The 26981-nt window shown below is 40.4% G+C and overlaps 1 protein-coding gene across 2 annotated transcripts; it reads right to left on the minus strand.

The window, feature by feature from the left end:
• Positions 1 to 1633: 1633 nt before the first annotated feature.
• LOC143862194 (trihelix transcription factor ENAP2-like) lies at positions 1634 to 22627 on the minus strand. 2 transcript variants are annotated; one of them, XM_077373202.1, is made up of 2 exons: positions 21176 to 22627; positions 1634 to 2041 (listed from the first exon to the last, which is right to left on the minus strand). In XM_077373202.1, exons 1-2 carry the CDS (start codon positions 21966 to 21968, stop codon positions 2022 to 2024), a joined length of 813 nt encoding a protein of 270 aa, XP_077229317.1. In that variant the 5' UTR covers positions 21969 to 22627; the 3' UTR covers positions 1634 to 2021. The 2 variants fall into 2 exon arrangements, with proteins under 2 accessions (XP_077229317.1, XP_077229319.1); XM_077373204.1 differs by having other exon boundaries at positions 1634 to 1974; positions 21176 to 22622.
• Between the last annotated feature and the right edge of the window lie 4354 nt (positions 22628 to 26981).

A 26981-nucleotide genomic window follows, 5' to 3' on the forward strand; every position in this document is an offset into this window, starting at 1 on the left:
GACGTAAAATTTGTCTTACGTTCAATGTAAAATGGGCGTAAATCAAATGTTGTGCCCCTTTCTAGGTTTAAAATTGGGGGTAAAGTAGCAACAGTGCCTAAGGAAAACAATCCTCTCATGATTTGGACTCACTTGCTGTATCATTGGCAATGAAAACTGGCAAATATCAATCTAGGTTGATATATAACACAAACAATGAGATCTGTACTCTAGCTAATAAGGGGTGTGTTCGGCAACCGTTCGTTCTAGGGCTTCTCTCATTTTCTTCACAGATATAACCAAAAAAATTTAAAAAAATTTATCTTGCAAAACAACACAGGAGAACGAGTTTTCACCAATTTTTACTAGCCAAAGATTTGATTCGAGCGATTCCCACCCCATTTCTGCCCTTTTCATCCGCTTGTTGCCTAACAACACACGTGCTTCAACACATTTCATGAACCTTGATTCCTTGCTGATGGTCCAAACACACACATCTATGGATGCTAAGGGTCCAATATAAAGGAACCTCCCCTTTGTCACACGCACCCAGTCCTCTCTAAATCTTTGATTCGGTAAGGGAATGAGATCAGGTGGAGTAGAGGGGTCCAACCATTGAAAGAACTTATACAATCCTACAAAGCAGGAGTTTGCAGCAACAGTTTGCTGTACACTTAATTGGCCCTCTATTTAGAAAATTGGGGGGGAAAATAAAGTGTGGCCCTCTGTGGTACGATAACTACCTCCCTTTTTTGTGTTAACTACATCCCTTTTTTGAATCCATACCTTTTGCACGTGGTATACCTGTGCTGAGTAATATATGAACCAGTAAAAGAAAAATAAGAAACCAAGCTTACCTTCTTTTAGGACATGTGGCGCTCTCCACTCTAGATTTACGAGCCCATAATGAATACAGCAACAGCTGATACTTGGATAATTCAGGTAAACGTAATGAATGCCAGGAAATATTTATGCAGTTCTTAAAACATAAAGCAATGAAAGTTGAATTTTAGAATTGATGGTGTGAAAAATATACCGGCACTCTTGGCACAAGATTAGGCCACCGGGGTTTTTCAAACTCAACTTCGATGGATGTGTAAAGAACTCTAGTCTTGCCAGTGGTGGAGGTCATCTGTGCGGAGTCTGAGGCTGGGTCTATTTGGGACCAGTTGGTGTGACTAACTATAATAAGGCTGAAGTAGTCACTCTTCTGCGTTGCATTTATCCCATCGATCGTTCCCTTTTTTGGATTTGGATGCCTTGATTGACAAAGGAAAAATCCACTAATTGGTTATTAGATTGCTTCAATGGTGAAAAAGGTTTTCCATGATAGTTCGCAATTGAGATGGGGGAGATTTTGGTCCACAGTGATATAGTGAGAGATGTAGTTGTGGTGTTCAATTTTCTCCCTCCTTGATGAGGATTACTTATTCATTGCTGTTTTCTTGTATTTTGCCTCGTTCTCTTCCCAGACCATCTCTGCCCATGACCTTCCTCTATTGTTTGGTTCTAATATATATTTGCCATTTAAAAAGAATATATTCCAGAAACATAATGACCAAATCACCCTACAAACGAACAAAATTGCAATAACATGCTTGTAGTAACCAATAAGAGCAAAAAAATGATGGCATGACTAGAATTGCAATTTAAATAATAAGAAGAAAAAGATGTCATGCCTTAAATAGTAACCTTATGTTTGTACATAATTATCATAATAAGGAAGAGCAAGAGGTAGGTAGGTAAAACTTCAGCAGGTAGCAAACAGAAAATATTAGGCAGTACTATACAATGTTAATCTCCATAGACTCTTTTATTGCAGGATGCGAGGTACTTTTACCTAGATTCACTTCTGAAGATTGGCTAGCGACCCAATTTCATTTCAATAAGAGCGGCGTAAACTGAAAACCAGATGCGGACTTATGTGCGCCCAAGGTAGGGATAGCATCCACTTAAGAAGATGCTCCTTCCGCATGGTTGGCTACAAGAAGCTTTCTGAAAAATGAACATGCCCCCATTTCAAATCAATTCCATGGAGTTCACTAACGAACCACCTTAGAACCTAAAATCAGAAATAAAGAGTACATAATAATCCACCTTATTTCTGTGGAAATTTATGTTGCCTCCAGATTCTAAACAATAAAGTGAACTATCTGTGAAAAAAGGTTGGCTTTTATTTCACAGAAGAGAGAATGGGAGAGTGGCAAAATATAGAGAAAGATGCATGTAGCTTCTGTAAATTTTGATCTCAATTTGCAACAACTACAGTACAAGCATCTGGTTACAAATAAAAGAAAAGAGCCAGAAAGTAAAGCGATGCTTGGTTGCAGACATATCAAGATCTGAGACATCCACCTGCAATTTTGATTAATAAAAACTTAAGCTTTGTTACAAAAATAGTTAGTAAATCATCAATAGACATCAGTGTCCGGGATTCACTAAAAAAAATCAGTGTCTGGGAGACTGGGATTCATATCTCAATCTGAACTACTTAACGCAAACTTCACCTTTTAAGCATTGCCCTCCAGACCGTTATCAGTACACCTAAGAATTTCCAAGTCCCAATATGAAGACCAGATCTGTGAATGGATATTTTTTAAGTATTCATTTAAGACAACACAAGTACCAGCCCACTTGACTCCATCAACACCACTTACCTATCTAGCTTATCCATTACCATGGATTCCTTGGATTATAATCTCTTTTTTTTATGACGTAGGATGTCCCCACCCCCTACGGGAGTAGGACATCCTTGGATTATAATCTTCTTTCCTTCTTTTACTATTGCTTGCATCTTTACGAGGTCGGTTTCTTGATTTCTGACATTGACATTTGTTTTCTCTTCTATTCTTGTCTTGTAAGCTTCTTATTCTTTGATTTTTCCCCAAGACATTTCTTTTTATTTTTCTTTAATCTTTTCTCCAGTCTAAAAATCATGGTTTAGTGCCTGTGATTTGTTTTCTTATTCTTCCCCAATTCCAAATCTTAAGGTTTTCTCCATAATTTCCAACCCTAGTTTTTTCTCCCATCGATTCTTCTTTCTTTTCCATATTTCTGCATGCACCCAGTTCTATCTGTTGTAATTTATTCCAATATTTGTTATTTTGGCCAGACCTCAGTTTATTCTTAATCAGTATCTTTTTAATCACAACCTAGCAATGTTCATCTTATCTATTACTCTTCTAACCCTTCTAGTTGCTACCCTGTTCATTTCTTTCATCTCTGTTTACTGTGACAAGCCTTATTCCTAGTCTTTTCTTTTTTTCCCTTTTTTTTGAATGGTATCCTCCTTAGTCTTTTCTTCCTTGCTGAATTCTCTGAGCTGTGTACACAAGCAACATCTTTTGTTGATTATGCTGTGCTAATTAGATTAATTCGATCTGAATGTGTTGTGTTGGACATTAATTTCTAGTTCTGAGATCTTCTAATCAAGATTGCAAATCACCTTCTTAATCAATATTAGAAATGAAATTTTCTTTGCTTCACGAATTCGTGACTTTTTTTATACCTGGTTATAAACTTACAATACAGATTTCTATCATCATTCTTTTGTTTCTAAATTCTGATTGATCCCTTTGATAATCCTATGCCAGCTTGTTATATATTTTACATTATTGGTTTCTGAGGATCCTTCTAAGAGTTCATTAAATGTTAATTTTAAGGCCAGATATAAGTTCAACCCATCTAAAAATCTCTCTCATTTTCCTCACTTCCGCCCTTGTCATGAAGGAAGATGAGGATATCATCTGTGAGTTGCAAGTGGGAGATGATAGGAGTATCTCCTAGAACCTAGAATCCACCCAACAATTCATTAAGTGCTTGACTTTTTTTTTGTTCTCTTCCTTCTCCAAGAAAATCCCTTAAAAGATTTTCCAATTTTTTAACAACCTTCGAAGAAATTGGAGGATATAAATTAAACCGGCGAATTTGATAATGTCGTTTGATGAGAATGATTCTCCCTCCAAAAGAAAGATAACCTTGTTTCCATGAAGCTAGCATCTATCCAACCCTTTCGACAACTGGGACACATAGGGAATGTGATGAAGTACCAACCTCCAAAGGGAGACCAAGCTAGGTTAGTGGAAAGGTGACGAAGTACATACCCACAATGGAGAACAAAGATCGGTTAGTGGGAGATTTTCCTTGATGTATCCCAACACTTTGGCCAACCTTGAAATCTCTCACTCCATGTTAATGCCCACCACGATTTTGACAGTTAATTTTAAGGCCCGATAAAACTTCAAACCATTTCCACGTTATCATGAAGGAAGATGAGGATAACATCCGTGAATTGCAAGTGGGAGATAATAGGAGACAAAGTCCCGATAAAACTTCAAACCATTTCCGCATTATCATGAAGGAAGATTGGGATATCATAAGCGAATTGCAAGTGGGAGATAATAAGAGCACCTCTTCAAGCCTCGAATCCACAACCTAACCCTTTCCTCTCCTTGAAATGTTTTGATGCTCCATTGATAAAAAATTGAAGATGAGGTTGTTGATAAAAACGTCCTAATCCATCCTCTCCAACGATTTCCAAAACCCATCTTGTCTTGGATTACAATTCCCAAATTCCCATTCTATGTGGCCACAGGCCTTCTTGATGTGAACATGGAACACAACCAAGGAAATATGGAGCGTAGAGAAGATAGTAGATAGAACACTCATTAAAAAAAAGGAAGATAGTAGATAGGAGTTCTTCTAAATAAAGGGGTGGAGAGGCCAAGAATCTCAAGACTCAAGATGAGTGAAGATGGGAAGACATGGACATGGTAAGGTATCACAAGAAGCAAGCTAATGAGAGGAAGCATTATCAAGCTGAAACATCAACACATGGGATGAAATGTGTGATGACAAGACATGCCACATCCCCATTGTATGGGCTATAACTGAGCTGGCATTACAGCTGAATATTAGCAGTCATTTGTGCCAACACCATGTATTAGCTGTCCATTAGCTGTCAATGACAGCTGGCCATGACTTGGTAGCTGGCACCCACTCAAGGCCTAGAAGCACATCATGATAGTGCTGGAATTTTAAGGCAGTCCAGAATGTTGTATGTTTTGTAAGTGAGTCTGGGATCTTTGGGAGAGAGCTTAGACTCTTTGAATGGGAATTTTTCCCTCCATGGAAATTTTGGAAGGAATCTTCACGGTAAGTCTCTTCTTTACTTTCTCTATTACATCTGAACTGGACTTCAGTCTTTTATCGTTTCTTAGTTTGTAATTTCTCTATTCAGTTCAGATCTGAACTGAACTTCAGTCTTTTATTGTTTCTAAGTTTGTACTTTCTCTATTCAGTTCAGATCTGAATTGAACTTCAGTTTTTTATTGTTTCTAAGTTTGTGCATCCATGAGGAACCAAAATTTGTTGTCGTTCTATTTGAATCCTCTAGAACTATTCAACCATATTTTATGATCCTCGATCCGAGTTCTATGCTACAGCACCAGAACTGTGAAGAAATGAGTCCATTCTGTTCAGATCATGGCATTGTGAAACCAAATACTAGATCTCTATGGAATTTCGGTCAATTCTGCTAGAGTAGTTCCACTTCCACAGTTCCGATCCTAGCTGAACCAGGAAGAAGCTACATCAACTGATCTGGTTATAGCTGGGTGTCCAAGAACGTTCATAAGAGTCCAGTCCACTGATGCAATTTTCTTGAAAGAACTGACTGTAAACCATAAGCTACGAGCTAGAATCCAATCCAATTCAAATCATGTGCCGATTACTGGTTCATAAACCAGAACGTCTACACCTTCTGTTTACTGAATACCAGAACGTCTACACCTTCTGTTTACTGAATACACTCCTAATGAAGATCTGCTTCCATCTACTTCTATGCAAAATTCAGCATTGGTTAGAAACAGAAACCATGTACTTGCTGCAGCTCTTATTGAATTATTACTGAATCTAATCCTGTTAGGAACTGATTTGAAATCAGGTTAGTCCAGAAAAGACTGAAATCTTTCTGCTACTCGTGCGTTCATTGCCGTGATCTTACTTCCGCGCAATTACTCTACATTACTTCTCCATATCAATTTTACAACTAATGCCCGTACGTCTTGTCTTTTCCTAGATTTTGTGCATTCATTTGCGAATAGCACTGTCTAAAATGTGTTTGCCTTTTATAAATGCACCTTGAAACGGTGAGACAATATCTCCAATCATATCAATTTTGTTTATAAACAATGCCCGGTCCATCTCGTCTTTTCCTAGATTTTATGAATTCATTCGCTAATAGGACTCCGTCTAAAATTTGTTTGCCTTTTTATAAATGCACCTTGAAATGGAGAGACAATATCTCCAACCACATCTTTCAAGAGGTTTGCAGGAACTTTTGCTAGGATTTTGGAATGAAAGTGATGAAAGTTGAGGTTGATCCCTTTCAAATTTTACCCCTCTTGGAATTCCTTGAAAAACCTAAAGTAGTTCACCTTTAATGTCTTCCCAAAAAGTGATCAAAAGCCATTGGAAAACCATCTAGCCCGGTGCTTTATCCCTCTTCATCAAAAAGAAAAATATTTATCATAATTTCTTCCTCTTCGAAATCCCTTTCCAATCGTTCCTTTCTTTCGAGTGAGAATTTTGAAATTCAATCTCTCTATTTTTTGTCTCCATGATTTATCTTTGGAATAGAGACCATGAAAATATTGAACGATAACCCTTTTATAATCCTTTATATCTTCTAACATTCTTACATCATAATGTATAGAATTAATGGAATTAATTCTCTGCCTCACATTTTCCATCCTATGAAAGAATGCAGTATTTTTATCTCCATCTTGAAGCCAAATAGCTCTCAAATTTTGCCTCCAACTGATCTCCTCTCTCTTTAGGATAGTTTCATACATTTTTATATTAAAGCTTGATCCTCCTCTAGTAGCCCTTCTCGAAGTGATTGACGATTTCCAATTTGCTTAGGACTTCTTATTTTGTCTCTGAACCATCGCATTTCTTCCTCCATTTTTTTCTTTTTTAAATTCTATTTAATTAATTTATGTTTTCTGCAACGTTTCGACCTTACCACGAGCTTTTGCCCAGCATTTCCTTGCTTTTTTAAATAAAATCCAGCATCTCTAAAGTCTAACCATGCTAAATCCATTTTGAAAGGAGGGGGGGTCACCTTCGTATCTTTTCAGCTCCAAAAGAAGAGGGTTGTGATCAGAGATTGCTTTTGGTAGAGTTAATTGTAAAATTTGAGGGAAAACCTCCTCGGGAGAACTTCCTCCCAATCCATCGATACTGAAAAGCAGTCTTAACTCTACTTGCAATGACACCGAACTCAGAAAATCTTCTCGTACTGGTTTGTTATCCTTCCCCTCCCGTTTTTCCCATGTGGGAATCAAATTGCATTATAATACGTATACACCTTCCCCCCCCCCCCCCCCCCGCCGCACGCGGGAACCCAAACCACCCCACACACAAAAACAAAAAATAAAATCCATGATCCTAGCCACTAATTTCCGACTTCTTTTAGTTCCCTTTGTAGATTACGACGTATTCTCAGATTTGTGGGCCAATTAGATTATCGTAAACAACCATCTTTTACCTCCGTCTTTTACCTCCATCACTTTCAAACAATACCGAAGACATAGAGAGATCACCTCTTCTGCTATCTTCCCTTTGGATAGTAGTCATAGTACTCTTTCCATATCAAGATTATCAACCTTGTCTTGCCTCTCGCTGGACGATGGCAAGCACCTATGGATTTCTTCTTTTTCCTAGACCAAATAAAGCTCTCTTCTTCTACAGCCCCGAATAGGGGTGTGCATTAATCGGTCAAAACCGAATTAACCGACAGAACCGAAATCGGTCGGTCAATTCGGTTCGGTTCCGGATTGGAACAGTTCGGTTTCGGTTTTTAAAAATCAAAATTTCGGTTTTCGGTTTCGGTTTTGGTTCCCAAAGAAAAAAAATCGGTTTAACCGAAAACCGAATTTTCTTAACTTGATATATCCACCCCCACTTTTCACTTGGGACAATCCCCACTTGATATATCCTAAGAGACAACAGGTGAAGAGGAGGTTGTCCCAAGTAAAAAGCATGAGACTTAATTTTCAAAACCAAGTAAAAAGCATGAGACTATTCAGTTTTCACATCAGCAGCAAAAGAAACCCAAAAGCTAGGGTTTTTTCTCCTCTAAACTCCGCCGCCATCTCCACCTCCGATACTCCGGCTCCGCGGCTTCCGGCCCTCCGCCTCATCTCCGGCTCCGCGGCCTCCAAGTCTCCAATCGTCCGCCTCTCCAACTATTTGCAGAAAACCTACTACAAGGAAATCGAAAAAAAAAAAAAACAAGAGAAACAGGGAGACCGAGAGATAAAGAGTAGATTGAGAGAGGGAGATCAAGTAGAAGGAAAGGAGAAGGGAGAGAAGGAGGGATCAAGAGCTTGCCTTCCAATTTTCCACCCTAATCAAGTAAGACCCAAAAAAAAAAAAAAATTACTTCATCTTCTTTTTAGTTTTTCTTGATTTTCTTTTGAAACCCTTATCCTCATCTCAACTGTTTCGAGAATTCTCACCGATTTCGTGCCTGCTTACGTTTCTAGGTAAGAAGGTTTTGAGACTAAAATAGGCATCAAAGGCCCATGATTTTGGTATTTCTACTGAGGGTTTCGTTTAGGGCTGGCAACGGGGCGGGTCGGGGCCGGATGTTGGGGTCTCCTACCCCTTCCCCTCTGCAGGGAATTTCCCCCCTCCCCTTCCCCTCCCCTCTGCGGGGATGGTGGGGAATCCCCCTCCCCTCCCCGCGGGGAGTATCTAATCCCCTTCCCCTCCCCGCATCACAAAATCCCCGCCCCGCCCCACTCCAACATCACCCCCTCTTTAGTCATTGATACACTGATGATGGGTGTCCCTAATCAACTTGATGCAATTTCAATATATAAAAATGTTATAAACTAACATACTTGTAGACGAAGGAGATATATTTCTTACTCTTCAGAAGATAGCAAAATCCCTTGAAGTACTGACTTGACTCTTGAGTGCCCTCGCAGCAGTCGCACCAACAGGCGTTATAAACCCAAATAGATGCCTGAGCAATGTTCAGAGGCTTGGGAATCACCAAAATGCAAAAAGTGAACTGTGTCCCTAACCTGAGCAATGTTTCTTTCGTGGGAAGGAATTAAGGAAACCTAAGTCCCTAACCAAAATAAAAATGCAATTTATTATTTTATTATTTTATTTTCGCCACCGATGTTGGCACTACAATTTTTTGATAATGGCATACACTCAGCTTGTCTTTATTATTTCAACATCTGTCAAAAGGTTATTATAGTTCCCAAAATGCTCTCAGAAGCTAATTAAAAGGAAAAGACAAGCTAAGTTTATGTTTGGGGGAATCTTGTAGCCGATCCACAGAGTTTCTAGTAGTTTTCCTAAAAAAAAACACTTAAAAATATACAAAAAAATGGCATTGATTAACGGGGCGAGCGGAGCGGGGAGGGGACAACTACATCCCCTTCCCCTTCCCCTCCCCGTACCGGGGAATTTTTAAATTCCCCTTCCCCTTCCCCTTCCCCTTCCCCTATCAAATCGGGGAATCCCCGCCCCAAATGGGGCGGGGTGGGGCGGATCCCCTCTTTTTCGGGTGAAATTGCCAGCCCTAGTTTCGTTTGGGGTTTTTTTTTCTTTCTTTCAATTCAGAGGCGTTTGAAAACGAAACCGAAAACCGAAAATGAGAAAATCTGATGATTTCCAGTGAATTCGGTTTTCCAGTTAAAACCGAAAAACCGAATTCGGTTTTCGGTTTCGGTTCGGTTCGGTTACTCACCTATTCGGTTTCGGTTCCAATTTTGTGTAACCGAAATATATTCGGTTTCAGCTTTTCGGTTTTTTCGGTTCGGTTTTAACCGAATACGCACCCCTAGCCCCAAACCCCTAAAGTTCCAGACAATTGTCTTCATCATGATGACCTGCCTGTTATTCCTTCCCTACTCTTTATCGTGATGAACTTGTGTAATCACATCCCCTAAAATTCCTTTCCTACTTATTTTCACAATTTTTCTGTTTTCATCGAACATGTATGTTGACAGAATAGTCGGTTCTCTAATTCCCTTTATTTTCAAACAAGAACATAAGGCTCTTTGATGGCCTTAGCTCTTTGATGGTCTTACCTGAGATTTTCTCAGGTTGATCTCTCATCTCAATGTTTTTATAAATTGCCATGTTTGATTTTCATTTCCATCGATTTTGATTCCCATCTCCTTCCCAAACTTCAAAATGTCTTCATTTTCTCTCCTTTTTTCTTGAATGATGGTAGATTTTTTTTTTAAATGGATAAAAAATATGATGGTAGATTTCATTAAGAAAGAAAAGCGATCAAGATGGCCATACAAGGAAATACAGAAAGATAACAAGCAGAAACAGCTAACAAACAAAACAAGCAAAAATGGCCGCAACCAAGCGAACAAGGGGTCATGGAGGAAGCCCAAAAACTCCAAACTTACTGCTTCCAGTCAGACCGAGGCTCCCTAAGCTCAATCCATCAAATTTAAGTTTCACATTTCCAGGATCTGGAGGCCTCCAACGAGGAAAAGGCCTCTCCCCCTTCTCCATATTGTCACATATCTCCCTCCAGCAACATCTAAGATATATGGGAGAGATGAACTTAAAGCAAGGCAAGGTCATTGCCCAGGAGATGACTAGCACTATAATCTTTGAGTAAACGAAGGGAATTTGTCAAATTTTTTAAAGGTTTGGGCATTTCTCTCCATCCAAAGAACCCATGGAGTGGCCAGCAACACAAATCTCTATAGAATTATCCAAGGCGTAAAGACCAACTATCAAGAAGATCAGAAAGATGAGAAAGAAACACTCTGTCTCTGCCAATCTAGCAATGAAGGAACGGATGATCGACTGATTCCCCTACCTCGACAAAAAGAGCACAATGGTCCACAATAAGAACCTTCGAGCTACTCAAGTAATCAATCAAAAGAAAAGTTTCAAATTTCGCTTTCGGTCGTCACGGAAACGAAAACAGAAACGGAAACATTTCGTTTTCGGTGGAAATCTTGTAAAATCATGGAAATGTATGGAAACATATGCAAATGATGAAAGTTTAAGATGAAACTTTGGGAAATGCTAGAAGAAGCACAAATACATATTTGGAAACCAACACAAGCAAGAAAGCCATTTATAATGGATTAATCACATCGAACACCTGGTGACATGCATTGCCTCACATAACTGGAACCATAGTTTAAAATCTCCCCCGTGTCATCCATGGTTTTAAATTTCAACCAAAATCCGAAATTTCGAATTTTGGTCAAAACCGAAATCGAAATAACACATACCCGAAACGGTACATCTTTTCGGCCGAAATTTTAGGAAATCCAACCAAAAATCTCGATTTTTTAAATTTTTTGATATAACGGCAGTCTTTCTTTTGGATATAGCGCGGTCATGACTGCCGGTAAAAAGAGTTTTTTATTATTCAAGATTTTCCCGGTAATTTTGACTGAAATTTTTGGCATGGAATAAAATATTTTTTAATGGTTTCGTCAGATTTCAGCTGAAATTTCGGTTTTGGTGAGGACCGAAACGCATTCCGAAACCAAAATTTGAAACCATGGCGTCATCGTGGACTCCCCCGAGTCAACTCCCTTTTTCCTTGGACGTGTTCCGGATTTTGCCGTCGTGTTCCGAGTTTTGCCCTACATAGTCAATAACAATTCCTTTGACTCTCCCGAGTTATGACAGTGTCAACTAAGTACTCGACTGCATCGTGCCGAGTCGAGTAGGATTTTCTTCGACCGCGTTTTGACCTGCATCTGCATTTTGAAACATTGTCCGGAAAAGTAAAGTCAATAAAGAAGTAAAATGTAATGAAGTATAAGAAAGTACAATGACTAGTTTCCCCTTCAATGACCCCAACTCTATGTCAATACCAAGGAAGCAGGATTCTTCCCTGGGAGTGGGGAACCGCGATTCCCCGGTTCGCGAATCCAAAATGGGAATCTTCTAGAATCCCCAAAAATTGGGAATCCCGGTTCGGATAAGCAGGAAACCCAATTCCCAAAAGTGGGAATCGCAGTTTATAATTCCCTGGAAACGTGATTCCCACTTTTGGGAACCGCGGGTTTAATGCTATGTGAAACATGATTTTCCAGCGATTCCCCGGAGATTCCTTAATGATTCCCAACTCCCCAACGATTCCCGGCGACTCTCCGATGACTTTCAGGCGACTTCACTAGTCCCGCTTCCGACTATTCTAGGAGCCTTCGATTCCTGCTTTGGATTCCCGCTCTGGCAACCATGGTCAATACCACAGAGTTGCAAGGTATTATTGGTCAGACATTCCATATATTAGATACGGTTACTTTGTTGCGCAGTTCAATGATGTTGACATCTTCCCAAATTTTCTTGTCGTTCCGACCATTTCGATCAAATTTCGGAGATTTCGGGAAAATTTCAAAAATTTCGATCGGAAATAATGGCGTGGAAGTAATTCATTGGGATTTTGTCTCAGTGGGGGTGGAAACGGAAACATTTCGATTGTTTCGGGGAAATTTAAAACCATGATCGTAAGAATCTTATCTTGGCACACGATCCATCCAAATGCGAAAATTCGTGGCGGTGCTAGAATGTTCCAAATCCTATGCAAATGTGAGGGAGGAGAGCTATGAGCAATGTGAAGGTAAAATATCTTGACGTTGAAGGATTTTGAACCGAATTATGTTTCCTTTAAAAGCCAGCTATCTCCTTGAGAATATTTTGTAGATCAACCTCCCCGGATCCTCCTACAATGGAACTGAAGATGATTTCATCTCAAAGAAAATCAGGTCTCCCACTTGATCTACATGAACACCCTTTGAGATTGGCACATTCGATGGTAGCATTCGGTTCTCTATAAGTGAATTTGCACTTGATATTGAGCTGATTCCAAAGTTTTTTCAAGTGATGTGAGCCCCTCAAATTCGATCATCCTTACCTTTGAAGAGAAACTTCTGCAACATGCCACTTGATCATTGCCAATCTTTTTTTTTTCTTTTGGAAATTGGTAGCCAATATTATTAATAGATAGAAGACCAAGGTGTTCAGTACAAGAAGGAAAATATCAAAAACAAAACTCAATGATATATAAAAAAGGGTAATCAAGGAAGAAGGGAGTCAAACAATGCTAGAGATTCTTTCGAGACTTCCTCTCTCGCAAGGGAGTCAGCCACTTTGTTTGCAGATCTATGGACATGATGATATACTGTCGAAGTAGATCTCACCCAGTCAAACATCTCATCAAACCATGTATCAAATCTCCATGGCGGCTTTTGAGAACCCTTAAGCCACCTATTTACATTCAGGGAGTACCCTTCCACTACCACATTGTTTAGCCGATCTCTAGCCATCAATTTCAATCCGTGATACACAGCTCGCACCTCAGCTTTTGAACATTGCCAATCATGTTCTTCCCATACCCTTCTTTACAAGCCTTTTTCCAAAGGTAATAATGGATCACACATTCCAACTCTTCAGAAATCTCAACTTTCCAATTTTTTGCAGATTTATTCCCAGCAAGGACTGGTTTTCTCCTTTGAATAGAGAATTTACAGTGGGGTCGCCTACTTAACCTTCTTACTGTAAGCTTCACCCCTTGACTAGAAGCCTTTAATCTTGCCTCGATTAAGGGCTTTTCTCATAGCACCTCTAGCACTATGTCAATTTCTTTCCTCGTTATTAATTGCCCAGTTAAGGAGTTTACTTGTTAATAAATAAAAATCCGTAATTTCAAATCTCTTCTTACTTGTCGGCTCCAACTTCATTGAATTTGGACTTGAATGCAAAAACCCCAAGACTTGAGATCGACAGGATGTGTGTCCCCTTCTCCATGGAGGATGCCTATTGCACACCATTCCCATTTCACATATGGTAGACCTAAAAAGGACCGCTCTGGACGTGCATCCTGTTTTCTGCTATCTACTTTGACCTACTTCCAAGGTCTATCGAAATTGAAAGGAAATGGGTCGAATCACTTGCATTTGAATGAATGTTCCAAAACACTACTTCCTGAGGATTATTACTCCACTACATGTGACTTCCTTCTTTTTTTCTTTTTTTTTGAGGGTTAAACTACATGTGACTTCCATGCAGACCCATTGTGGAGCCCCTTTGAACTATGAAAAGACCTTGATTTCTAACCCACCAAATCCCTACCTTCCCCTTAGTTTCACATGGTGGGCCCCTCTACATCAAACAAGTGGCTCTATAGTCTATACTAAATAATCTATCTGGTCGTCTTCTCTGGTTGGGATCTCCCTATGAGGGGGAGAGCTTACACGATCCCTTCGAGGATTCTCTATCGCGATCTGAACATCGCCCCCAAACTCTCCACAGATTCCGTTGTAGAACCAACTTTCACCCACCTTGATGAGTTTCACTAAAGATAGAAGAAAGGCTCAAAGGCCCGGTTTGGGGACGACACTCGAGCTATGGTGTATTCTTAGTACCTCCTTCGGCCTCCATTTCCATCTCCAAACTCTACCGAAGAGGCTTCTTAGTGCCTCCATAGTAGATTTAGCCTGAAGAGGAATTCCAAATAATCAAATCCATATCGATTTGCACTTGTGTGTGTGTGTGTTTTTTTTTTTTTTGGGAATGATAATTGCACTTGTGTTAACGACCAAGTTCCATGGGGAAAACATTTCCATCTCAGCTCCTATGTCATGACCCCCCAATCCACATAAATTTTGCACCTATGTTATTCGCCTAGTCTTTTGAGAATCCAACCGGAAAAATCATTACTACTAAGCTTCTTTGGTTTTGATTTCAATGAGATGTTCCGATCTTTATCCGCCCATCTCAAAATCTCCTTCACCTTCAATTGAGGATCTATCGCCCCTCATATTAGGCATGATTTCAAGGCTTTGACTCTTTCTTCCACTCCAAGCCCTATAATCCTCAGCGAATGGTAATCACCTTCTTCCACCATTTTTCTGATGTCACACTCCGACCATATCCTCTCTTTTTTTGAAAATTGACAATATATTATTAATATTTTCCGAGGGTTACAATAAATAGGGACCAGGAGTCCCCTATGTGACCAATGCAGTGAGGCCCAGGAGTGAACCCCTAGGCCCTTATAAGATTTACGAGCCTTTTCCTTTATGCTACGCTATTTCCTTTACATTTTCCTTTATATTTTCTTCCTAGCAAATTGAACAAACTTAACAAACACTAAAGCTAGGTACACAAAAGCCAAGTGTGACTCCCCTGATAGGATTTCAAGTCTTTCCTATTCCTCATTGAGAAAGGTCGTAGCATTTCCTTCCACAATGAGCGAACTTCATCTAAGTCTTTCCAAAAACTGCAACTCGGGTAAGGCCAGCCGCATTGCCGGTTCCCTTCATCAATACTCAGAACATCCAGAGGAAGCGACAAAATGATGAGCTGGTCCTTAGCTTCTGAGGGCGTTAAGTTCCCTGATGCCTCTTCGTGGGGTTTTACCTTTTTTAAGCCCAGAATCCCTCTTTTCAATATATAAGAACATTTTCTTTGTTTCTTCTATATTTTCTCAGTATCCTATACTCAGATGATCCCCCATTTTTGACATTTTGTCAAACTCCTCGGAGAATATACTTTCTTTTTCATCTAACGCGACTTCCCTATCCTCTTCTAGAATTTCTTCATCAAAATTCAACTCTTTTTCTTCTTCCTCAGGGATTTCCAACCCTCCTTCTATTGAGAACTGATCTCCCCTCTCCATGCAAAACTTAATTTTCCCCCAAGATCCACTTTCAATGAATCTCTTGCCATTTTGGATCCTTCGTCCTGGGGGATTATTTCCTTCTCTTTTGCCTTTATTCCAGCCCTATTCTCCTCCAGTAGATCCTTACTTTCCGGACTATTTTTTTCCTTAACATGTTGTTGATTTGGCCTTGTGCTGCAGCCTCCTTTTCCAGTACTTCTACCTCTCTCGTCAGAAACCTTGGCTGCCTACCTAAGTTTTGCAATTTGGAGTTTCTTGAATTCTTTTGCAATCTCGCTTCTCGACGAAGATACAAAATGAAGCTCCTTCTCCCATTTTCTCTTTGATGATGTGCCTTCATTTCATTATATTTTTCTCTTCCTTCCTCCTCTTCTGAGAGCATCAGAGCACCCGATCGCTCATAATTTTTTAGCATTTTTAATAAAGATGAACAAAACGTTTCCTTTTTTGGTCCTTTCTATTTGGGAGATTTCATCCCCGCCATTTCTTGGGAACGGCAAACCCACCTTTCTTAAACTTCTTTGCGATATTTGGTGGTCTTATCGAGGCGGCTTAAAGAGGAGACTTTATCCGCACGGAAGTTATATGATTTCCAATCGGTTACATCTTTCCGGACTAGGTGACTATTTTCTCTGTGATCTCGACTGCAGAAGGGCTTTTTGGAACCAAACTTCGAGTTGTTCAAGACTTCCTAGCCTGAAATCCTTACTCCCCTTATGATTAGATTAGAGACAGCACCTTTATGAGAGTCAAGCCTTTCCTGGCCACGATTTGGTGAGTGGCCCTGAAAGGGAGCTACGCATGGTAAAGCATTTAATGCTGCTTGCTTAGCATACTCTATCCTTGGTCTAAGTAATCCAGCTAGAGAAGTCTCAGCTACGGATTGGATGGGCGGGAATTTAAATTTTGAATTCAACGGCTCCTTCTGACCCTCTTGTCCTTGCCTCAATCTGCCTTCCCCGACTACATTTACGTCCGGTGCCGGAGGGAGAAGACCGGTGATATTATTTCCTAGCTAACTAGTCGATTGGGAGGAGGCTTCCTCAATTTCCACCCCAGGCATGAGTCTCACTTGAACTAAGTAGATTTTGTTATCTACTTTTAACCTAATAAATGGTGGAACCTGGAACCGACTTCCAGTACTCAGTTAGAACTTTCACTGAGGCGAAGGTCACACAATAATCACGATTCCCTGATAACTGAACTTGAATCACCTGTCTGAATAGTTTTCCCAAAGTTTCAACAGTTGCTAATGACCATGCGTGGAGAGGGATGTCATAAAACCTTAAGCATACTGTTTTGGCTCCTGAATTTATTGTTGGGTTCCATGTATGCAGGGAAGCTATATAAGAACCCAGAGCATTCCCCCCACATAGAATCTGCAATGCTTGATGTTCGGAGTCAAATCTAAATAGAACCTCCTGATTATTAATGAAGCGGTTTTGGTAGTGATGGTAGATCCCATTCTTTAATAGCCCACCTCCATACCGCTTTAAGGTCCCATGCGCATATTTTCATACATCCAACCAAGCATTTTTTTAGCTCCTTTTTACATTCTTCCACTTCTTTGCCTGTTATTTCAACTTCAGGATATTTCGCCATAGCTCCCGTGTCAAGCGGTACAGATATCTCATTCTTATCCTGTCTTGGTCTGACTCTTTCTTCCTCCTCCAGATCCTTGATTCTGTGTTGTGCACACTTCCGGCATCTATTACGAGTGCCGTAATTATAATATCCGCAGGTTCCGCAAATATAATTTTCTGGATGAAATGGACCCTGATTTTCATTCCAATTTCAAGACTGCTTTCTACGATTATCCTCTCACTTTTGTTCCCTGCCCTTAAATCTTGTTCTCAGGGGTTTCTCGGCATAGACCTGGGGGATGGTCTGACCATTTCATAATAACACTAGGTTTCTCTTGCAGTAATCTCTGTCTATCTCCAACCACTGCAGAGCTTCAAAAACCGTATAGCCCGCTTCTATATAGATCTTTCAGACTTTTGATTCTATATCCACAAATGCAAGTTCCATTTGCTATATTCCTTCCTATGTAGAAGATGTCCGGTGGGCTTACCGAACGCTTTTTGAAAGTGTCCGGTGTACTCATCGGACGCTTTCCGAAGTATTTCCAAAGTACTCCGACCATTTCCTCTTTTCTTTTTCTTCTTTTTTTTTTTTTTGAATGATTCCGACCATTTCCCCTTATGAATGAATCGCATGAAGATATGGCCTACTGGGAACGAAGTTAACTCTCTCCTCTGCAACTCACACCATAGCTAAGCATCACCGGCAATCGAGTCTTCCCTTGGAATTGTTATAGCCACATTTAGGATATCTACAATCACCCAGTAGGAATTTATCCACGTTATCAGCAGGGAGACGTCTTCTTTGGGAACGATGAACTTACCATTTTCCTGCTCCTATGAACTTACCATTTTCCTGCTTCTATAATAGCTTCTACCATTTTCAATGGGTTGTATAATCTAATTCAATGGAGATTCATAGGAAGCCAAAGGCTTGCAGAATGTTACTTATTGAACCCACCCTGAGTCTGTAATGAGCATCCCATATTTCCTCTTGTTTCCAAAGTAGATTTTCCTTTTATAAGTAGAAGAACTATATCAAAACCAAAAAAAAACAAAAAAGTAGAAGAACTATAACAAAACAGGAACGAACTTGGAACAAAAATTTCTTGACTCTCTTCTGTCTTGAATTTCCATCATTTATATCTAATGAATGTCTAGAGAGGTGTTGCACTAACTAATATGTAAAAAACTACCCTCCATGGGTGCAAGGTTTTTGGAGGGCTGTGTTACAATAGACTAACACATTGGGACTACATAGTCCAATCCCAAAGACACAATTCATTTTCCTAGGAAAAAGAAAAAAGAAAAAGGATCCAAATGCAAAGGAAGAGTGGAAGAGGTTGGTATTTTGGATGACGAAAAGTGACGGCTAGTAAATAGATGTGAAAAGTGTTAGGCAGCCAAAGAGAACTGTACTGATCTCCTTGTTCATTGCTTTGTGGTTAGAAAAATGTGGATCTCAATTCTATTGGGGATTGGCATCTATTGGGTGCTTCTTGTCTCATTTCCCCAACATCTGGAGGTGTGGTCTTTCTGACACCTTATTGAGAAGGGAACTTCTTTGGAGTACGAATCCATTTGTGGTTGGATGGGTTATTTGGAATGAGTACTTGTATCACCTTACACAGGAAAGATTCTATAGATCTGTATCAGCCACAGCTGATAGAAACATATTGACATGCAGTCTTTTTTAACATCTTGCACAGTCGTATCATTTTATTATGAATTTCAGTTCTACAGAATTGTATCGGCCACATGCCCCATGCATAATAAGGCTAAGATGATTGTCTATGAAGAAATCCTTATAAGACTCTGTAATGAGTTGATCCAAGCAAATCAATGAAAAATCATATATCCTCAACATGTGGCCTGCTGACCTGCAAAACTCTTGCCTCGCACCCATGCAACACTCAAGCAATGCCCACCATTAACTCGAGTCAGCCCAAGACAAGAGACCAGGGTCTCCTGCAAAGGGACTAAGGCAACAAAGGATACTTGATACTCACAAGGAAGTATGAAAGTGAATGGAAGGAATGCAGTATTGCTTAAGAGGAAATGGCTACAAGTTCTGAGGTGATACCCGAATGCCAAGCACTCTCTTGATTATGGAATCTTATAAACCTTCTAGAATATATAAGAACAGTGAAACTCTCCTACACTTATCTACACATGTCTAGTCTCGTCTAGAACCATCTACACAATTCTAAAGTAAGGACACAAAAGGTGCAAAACCATATGCCCATCCTACATAAAAGTTTGTGACAATGCACTCTTAAAGTCCAGATCCCCATTGATGCACCAAATCTTTATCGCCCCAAATAACTTAAATACCTGCACTAAATACATTGTAGATAATCGTATTGAATCACATATAGACATTAATAGATTACATGTTGGAGAGAAAGTTATCACCTAATGGGTCCCAAAAAACTTCTTGTCCAATAAAGACAGGCTTCAAGGTAGGCTTTTTTCCCTACTACTGCATGCTCCATTCTCAATTCCCAAGCCTTGCATCCTTCTATTGATGCTTTTTTTTTAATGGTATCCTTCTATTGATGCTCAAAAAAATTTGAAAGGTATCCATTGATGCTAAAAATTAGTACAAGAAATGGCAGAAAATCTTCACCGCCGACAAGATTTCTACTTGCCTACTAAATCCATCAATCGCAAAAAAGTCACCTCAACCCACAGCCACCACCATGACAACCATCAAACACCAGAAAGCCACCATCACAACTCCTCAGCTAGCAACTTCCCAAATACCAAGGAAAACAAGTGGTCATGAGAAGGAAAAAGCCTAAGGCAATTTGTGAAGAATACCCCAAACTCGGTTAGCAGCCCTAAAAAATGCATTGGTAAGCCGAAATGAGCATTGTAAGAGAAGAACAAAAATGCATACGTGTGTCGGGCATCTGCAATTGAACACAACCTCAAAAAAACATTTAACCCCATGCAAAATGACGAGGCTGAGCACAACGTAGCAAAGATATCAATGTGTTCATACCTAGCATCCCAGCAAGGGATGTCACACCTGGAGAATATTCACCCCAGTTGACACAGCAAAGCCAGTGACACCATGATAAACTTGATGCTATATATCTGCCTCCCAATTGTTAGAACCGGTCTAGATTCAAGTCAGGGGTATTTTGATCATTTTGATATACCCCATATAAATATCAGCTGTAATCTTCATTTTATTTATTATTATTGAATGAAAGGACATTTTTTAAAAAAAATTAGTGAATGAAAGGAACTAAGTTGAGACTCCAGCTGAAAGAAATTCACAATTAGAAACTAGGAAGTCAATTATAAAACCTCAAAATATGATACCCAATGTGGAGTGCCAACAACCACATATCATACGCAAATTTGCCGGAGGAACAACTACAAGAGTTGAGCGATCCAACATCAGGAGGTCACCGAATAAAGAACTAAAGAAAATATCCCTTAAACAGCAATTAATATCATTTGCAATGTTCTGAAATCAAAATCATCAAATAAATCCACATCAGCAAAAACTCTTACACATAAAAATAATAGATTCAGTCTTACAAAAATAAATAAAATGCATCTCCTCCTTCAATTGAAGCTATAAAAGGCTACCACAGAGAGAGAGAGGCACTCTAGGCAAAGTGGGATGTTATATGCGAACTCAAATAACAGATTAACAGACAAGAACAGTCATCTAAACAAGATCAACAGCATCCCAAAGAAAAGAAACCCTCCACACAAACCATTCAAAAAAAAAAAAACAGAAAGAAACCCTCCACACAAAACTATGATAAAAATTCAAAAGTCAGAGATCTTTAAAGAACAAATGAATTCCATATAATAAAAAAATAAAAGAAACAAAACTAGGTTAATAAATCAATTGTAAAAGGAAAAGAAGATCGGAGATTTATCTCACCAGAAGCAGAAGCTCGCTTAGCACGCTTGATCTTCTCAAGCTGGACCTGCGAATCCATGAACAGCTGCATCCTCTGAAACTCCAAACCCTTTGCAAACTCCATCCTCTGCTTCTCAAGCTCTATCATCTGTCTCTGCTTCGCTCCTTCAACCCTCTCATAAATCTCCCCAAATCTCACAATCGCCTGCGCCAGCTGGCGAAATCCATCTCCTTCCTCAACATCCCGACTCCGGATCTCCGTGCTCGACCTCGACGATCCAGAATCCACATCCGCCGGAGAATAATTCCGGCGAAAGAACGAATCATCAACGGCAGGACGCTTCTCTTTTGGAGGACGAATCACAATCGCGTGTGGAAGAGGCGCCGGAGGTGTTTTCCGGTAAGGAAGGGGAACGGCGAGCGGCGGCAAGGGTTTCTTTGAAGCGGATGCCACCACAGGGCCGATTAGGGCATCAAGACGAGTATAGAACGGCCAATTGCTAGTTAGGGTTCCGTCTGAGGCCGAAACCCTAGATTTCTCGAGCTTGTACTTTTTCTTTAAGGTATCGATCCGATTCTTGCATTGGACGTCAGTCCGACGTGATTTCTTGAACGCGCCGTGACGAGCGTTAACGGCATCTGCGACCTCCTGCCAGTGCTTCTGCCGGAGATTTCCACGGTTCAGCTCAACATAACGATCTCCCCACGCCTCGATTAGGGTTAGGGTTGCGCCCTCACTCCAGCAATCTTCACGGAAGGGTAATGGAGATGGCCTTCCTTGCCCCGTCACCATCGCCGTTTCCGTTCCGTCCATTTTACGGCCTCCGATCTCGATCTCTGGTTTTTGGTTTTTAGGGTTTCTATCTCTCTCTGGTTTGAACTAGGTTTTGGTTTTTTTAGGGTTTGGGTGAGCGGGGAAAGAGGGGGGGGGAATGAAAAGAGGGGGCGAAGAGAAAGAGATGAGATTATTTTCCGTCCGGGATCTGATTTTGTCGGTGGGGAGAAGTAAACGAAACGGCGAGGCGCCGGTTGTCGAGAGGCGCGTGAGCCGCATGTGAGTGTACGGCCAGGTCGCCGGGACCGCGCGTGCGCCGACGTTCGCGCGTGCGTCACTCTCGCATCTCCTCGGCTCCGCTCCCATCGGATCGGCTCGGCTTGGATTTGTTCCCATGCCGTTTGGTCTCCCGTGTTATGACGGGAAAACGGAGAGAAAAGACTTTCCGGTTAGTGGTTTTATAGGGACTCCGTCTGAAATGACGAAACTGAACCTGGTGTGGGGCCCAGTAGATACGTAAAACGGTGGGGCTTACTGTAAATATTGGAAGTTTTGTAGGAGTTTTTAGAGAAGTTGGTTCTGGCGGGGGTATAGGTTTCCGTTCCTCGATTCCCTCGTTTTCCGTTAGTTTGCCGTCTTTTTGTGGAGAGATCGTTCTGACTTGAGATTTTCGCCGTTGGTTCGTGGTCTTTGCTTTTTATTTGTGGAAGGTGGGAGGGACCCTCGCAGTTACGCTACGCATATTCTCTTTCTTAACTCTTAACATGGCAAACCGTGTCGGCCGATAAAGTTGTTGTACAGTGACATTTGTGTTAACGCGCGTCACTTGATTTCATTTGCGTGAACGGGTCCCAGTGGAATTTGGGCAGTTATGGGTCCGGTTTGATGGTCACAGGTCACTACTCCTTTTGTCTCTTGTGTTTTTTGGCTTCGGTGTAGGTTTTCTCACAACAATATGGGTGTGATACAGAAGTTATCGTTACATATTTTCGTATCTTTATTAGGATTAACTGAAGGACTTTATGCATTTTAACCAGCCAAAAGGGATAAAGACATAAAGTAGGTTGTCGAGTTATCCAATTTGGATGGAGACGTCGTTTCATGATCCATTTAGGGTTGGAAAAAGGCAATCCAAATGTATTTTGTCGGGGTGCAACTAAGGTCGGGTTGGATTGGGTTGAGGCTAACCCTAGCCTAACCCCAGTTAGCATTCCATCAACCCCAACCTGACCCAGCTTGAGCCTGAGGTTGAGGATGGTCAACCCTAACCCAATCCACCTCTAAATCTCTCCGCAACCCATCTTACCAGAAAACAGGGTTAGGGTTGGTTCACCCTGGATTAAAACAGAAAAATACAAGAAAAAAAAAACAGGACCCAAATAAAATCATGATAAAATTAGAAGACGGAGGTCGGGTTGGGTCGGGTCGGGTCTGGTTGCCAAGGCCTCAACCCTAACCCAACTTTAAATTACATCAGGTTGCCTTTTCCCAACTCAACTTGAGCCAAAATCGGATTGAGCCTGACCCAAGTTGCACCCCTATTATTTTGTGTTGGGTTAGGGCTGAGGCGTCGGATAATTTGACCCGAGAGGAAACCCTATTTTTTGACTCTTTTGTATTTTTCGCATTGCTGGTTTCTCTCCTTGCCCTCTTCTCTCTCCCACTTATGCTAATCAAATACTCAAACCCATTTCACTCTGCTCTCTCCCTGATTTCTCTCCTGTCCAAGCCTAGCTACCCTATTGTGCCTTGTTTTCTCCCCCCTTTACACTCTTGGGCACTCGGTGACTGTCTCAACTTCCATCCAAACCACCCACCGCAAGTAAGAAAAAGAGAGAGAAAGTAAGTGCTAACTTTTTGTTTGTTTCTACTTTTTAAGAAATAAAGGTTAATTTTTATTGTAATGGGAGCATTCGATGCTCTCTCCATTCAGTGGCTTTCTTAGGCCGTTTTAATAACTTGTTACAGTTGTCACAGTGAGGGGCAGAGCGAGGAATTTACTATTGGAGGGGCCGGACTAATTTACACTTGTCTCCATTGGTCATTGGGGGGCCATGGCCACTAAACTAGATAGGCATGCATGCATAATCATACCACCATAAAAGGAATTTTGCAAGTCATTGGGGGGCATGGCCCCACTCAAGCTATATGTGCCTCCGCCCCCTCACAGTAGCAACTACACTCCAATGGGTGGATAAGCAAGTGTGAGAGCGATTCCTACCACTACCGATTTTGGGCCTCCTAGTTGCTTCTTCTCAAGTCTCAGTAGCTAAAGCGAACTTATTATATAAACAGATGTGTGTGGATTCAGATGTGTGTGGATTCTGTTAGGAGTCATAGTTGCTTTGGTCTTTTGATGATTTCTTGTAGAAGCTAACGATTCTCTTTTTGTAGATACTATTGTAATGGGGTTTTTTTCCTGTAAATCCTTTCTCCATATGTAAGAGCTTTTTATGCTTTCTCGGTTTTGTATCTTTCTAGTTTTTAGTTTGTAGTGGTTTTTCTGGTCTTGAATGTTCTAGTTTGAGGTTGTTTATCGTTTGAATAGTTAGGGTTTTTCATATGCTTGCGTCAGGTTCGGGTTGGGGTGATTATATACAGGTTGGGTCAGGTTGATCATTCTTGGGTTGAGTGTTGGGTCGGTCGGGTTAGGGTTGGACGATTGGTCATTCGGGTTGGGTTTGGCTTGGCCTAAACCTGACCCGACCCAACCCGAGTTGCACGACTAGGACCACCCTCTTGTTGAGTAAAAATAGTAATCATAATTTCACTAGAGAGGGGATGCCCAGAGAAGAAAAAGGGGTGAGTATATCACCTTCCCATTTAAATCCTAACTTAGTTGCTTAGTTGGGTCCTTCTTAGTTGGATATGCAAACCCCACATTCTTTTCACTATGATCTCATCAGAAATCAGAGCATCGGCCGGAGTGTCCATGGACTTACTATTTTTTTTACAAGTTAAAATTCTGTACAAAATTAGAAATTTTAGTGGGCAATTTCAACAGTAATTTAGCAGTTGGGCAAATCCAATCACGCGACAGTGAATCGTGACAAAGAAGTAAGTCCAACGAGAGAGATGAGATAGAGCCTTCATTCCATTCCATTCATTCGAATGAGATCTTCTTCTTTTTATCATGTTAAATGTTATAGATAGAAAACACACACCCATCATGTTTAGCCTGTGAGTAAAAACAATATGAAGATTATTTTTCATATTATAACAAAAAACTTTTTGATCAGTGATGGTTTGACATAATTTTTCGACGGTGTTTGGGTCCCATTTGATTAAATGAAAGTTGTGCCAATGTCCTACATGAGACACTCCAACAAACTTACATCATTTGTCTATGTCCCATCTATTTGGAGTCGGATCTATAGGGTCCATCAGACCGTCTTGGTTCATGCACAGACCTAGGGCTAAGGAGCTTCCTCTTGCCTATGCTAGCGTCCGTCGCAGAAGGCATTTTGCGGAGTGTCTGTTGCATGAGAGAGCAGCCACATATGCTTAGATTTTGTCTTATTTATTTAATTCATCTGAGCTGGCTGCTCCCTCATGCAACAGACGCTCCGCGAAATGCCTTCTGCGATGGACACTAGCAGATCCCCCTTTTACTATCTGTTTGACCAGTAATTTTAAACTTGAACTTGTCATTTTTTTCATACGTTTGTTTGGGAATGCTCTTCTCATGTTTTAACACCTTTATTTCATTGTCCGAGGGCATGTTGTCTCGTCATCTTTGTATATCTATGGTATTGAATGAATTTCATGTTTCTAACTGGCTAATTAATACGATTCTAGCATTTTAAAGCTGGGGTGAACTTTTTCACATTATATCAGTTGGATACCACGAGAATGGTCTCAATAAAATTCTTTTAAGCTAAGCTTACTTGTCATTTAGGCTTCTATAGAAATCATTCACTACATAATTGGCATTTGGCGTCACTGGTCTTAATGATCAATATTGGGTCCCAGATAGATACATGTGTGATTATGACCATTGATTTGAGTAGATTTCCATGTGGTTACTCACATGATCTTGATCCCATTTACCATCATAGTATTATTTTCCTATTGTTAGTGCTATTTTTTCACCCTTTTTTCCTGAAAATGACGAGTCTTTTAATTTTACTTGTAAAGACAAACAAAGAGGGTAAAACTGTGGGGCAAAAGGTGGAAATATCATTTCCATTCTTCTAAATTATCCTAATTGATTCTCCATGCCTGCTCTCTCTTCAAACCTCCTCGGTCTGGTTGCATTCTTGATGTACCTGGTTATATGGAGTTCCCTGTTGAGAGATGCTCTGTCAAATTTTCTTGGAGGCCCTCTCAGGGATCTCTCCACTGCACGCTCCTCATTCATGTTTCGATCTTCCTCTTGCTGCAAGAGCTGCTCATTGAGTCGAGTCCATTTCTCATAATGTTGTTTATTTTCTTTTGGACTGGTTTTGTGTTTTAGTTGATGTATCTTTCCTCTTTTGGGGCCGCTTTAGCCCCCCCTTGTAATGGCTTTTCTTTCTTTTAATAAATCCGGTCGGGGTCTGCCTAACCCCAGCTTACCCATAAAAAAAAAAAAAAAAAAGTCCGGCAACTGGATAAATCATCTTTTTTAGCCTATTAGATAATTTTTAAGGTAGATGACATCCGCATTCCCCTGTTTTAATAATGACACCCTCGTCTTCAATTTGTACTTTTCCAATTAGCTATTAAATGCTTTAACAATTCTCAAAAAAGGCTACCATCAAAAAGGTGTTTCTCAAAGTGAGGAGTGTCCGTTATCAAAGTAGGGCACTGTGATATTATTTTTCTGTATTAATATTTTTTGGGCGATGATTTTTGGTGATAGAACACCGTTCTATCAGAAAAGAGAATACGGAAGAAGAAGATAGAAAAATGGGAAAGAATGAGTTAATTCGAGGAAACTTAGGCCTCCAATGAGTTAATTTGAGGAAACTCAATCAACAGAATAGGAGAAAAGAAATAAGGAAACCTAATATAAGGTAGCAATAACATAAATAAGGAAAGCATCTAAATAAGAAAATATATTCCTAACAT

The sequence above is a fragment of the Tasmannia lanceolata genome, unplaced genomic scaffold (genome assembly GCF_043159265.1).
Source record: "Tasmannia lanceolata isolate RefF3 unplaced genomic scaffold, GAP_Taslan_0.1 ptg000037l, whole genome shotgun sequence".
NCBI classification, from domain to species: Eukaryota; Viridiplantae; Streptophyta; class Magnoliopsida; order Canellales; family Winteraceae; genus Tasmannia; species Tasmannia lanceolata.

Bases quoted from the DNA above. Each gene is read 5' to 3' on its own strand.
- LOC143862194 (XM_077373202.1), bottom strand. From the start codon at position 21,968: ATGGACGGAACGGAAACGGCGATGGTGACGGGGCAAGGAAGGCCATCT. The intron at 2,042-21,175 runs GTGAGATAAATC...TTCTGATTTTAG, and splicing joins TAAGCGAGCTTCTGCTTCTG to GTTCTAAGGTGGTTCGTTAG.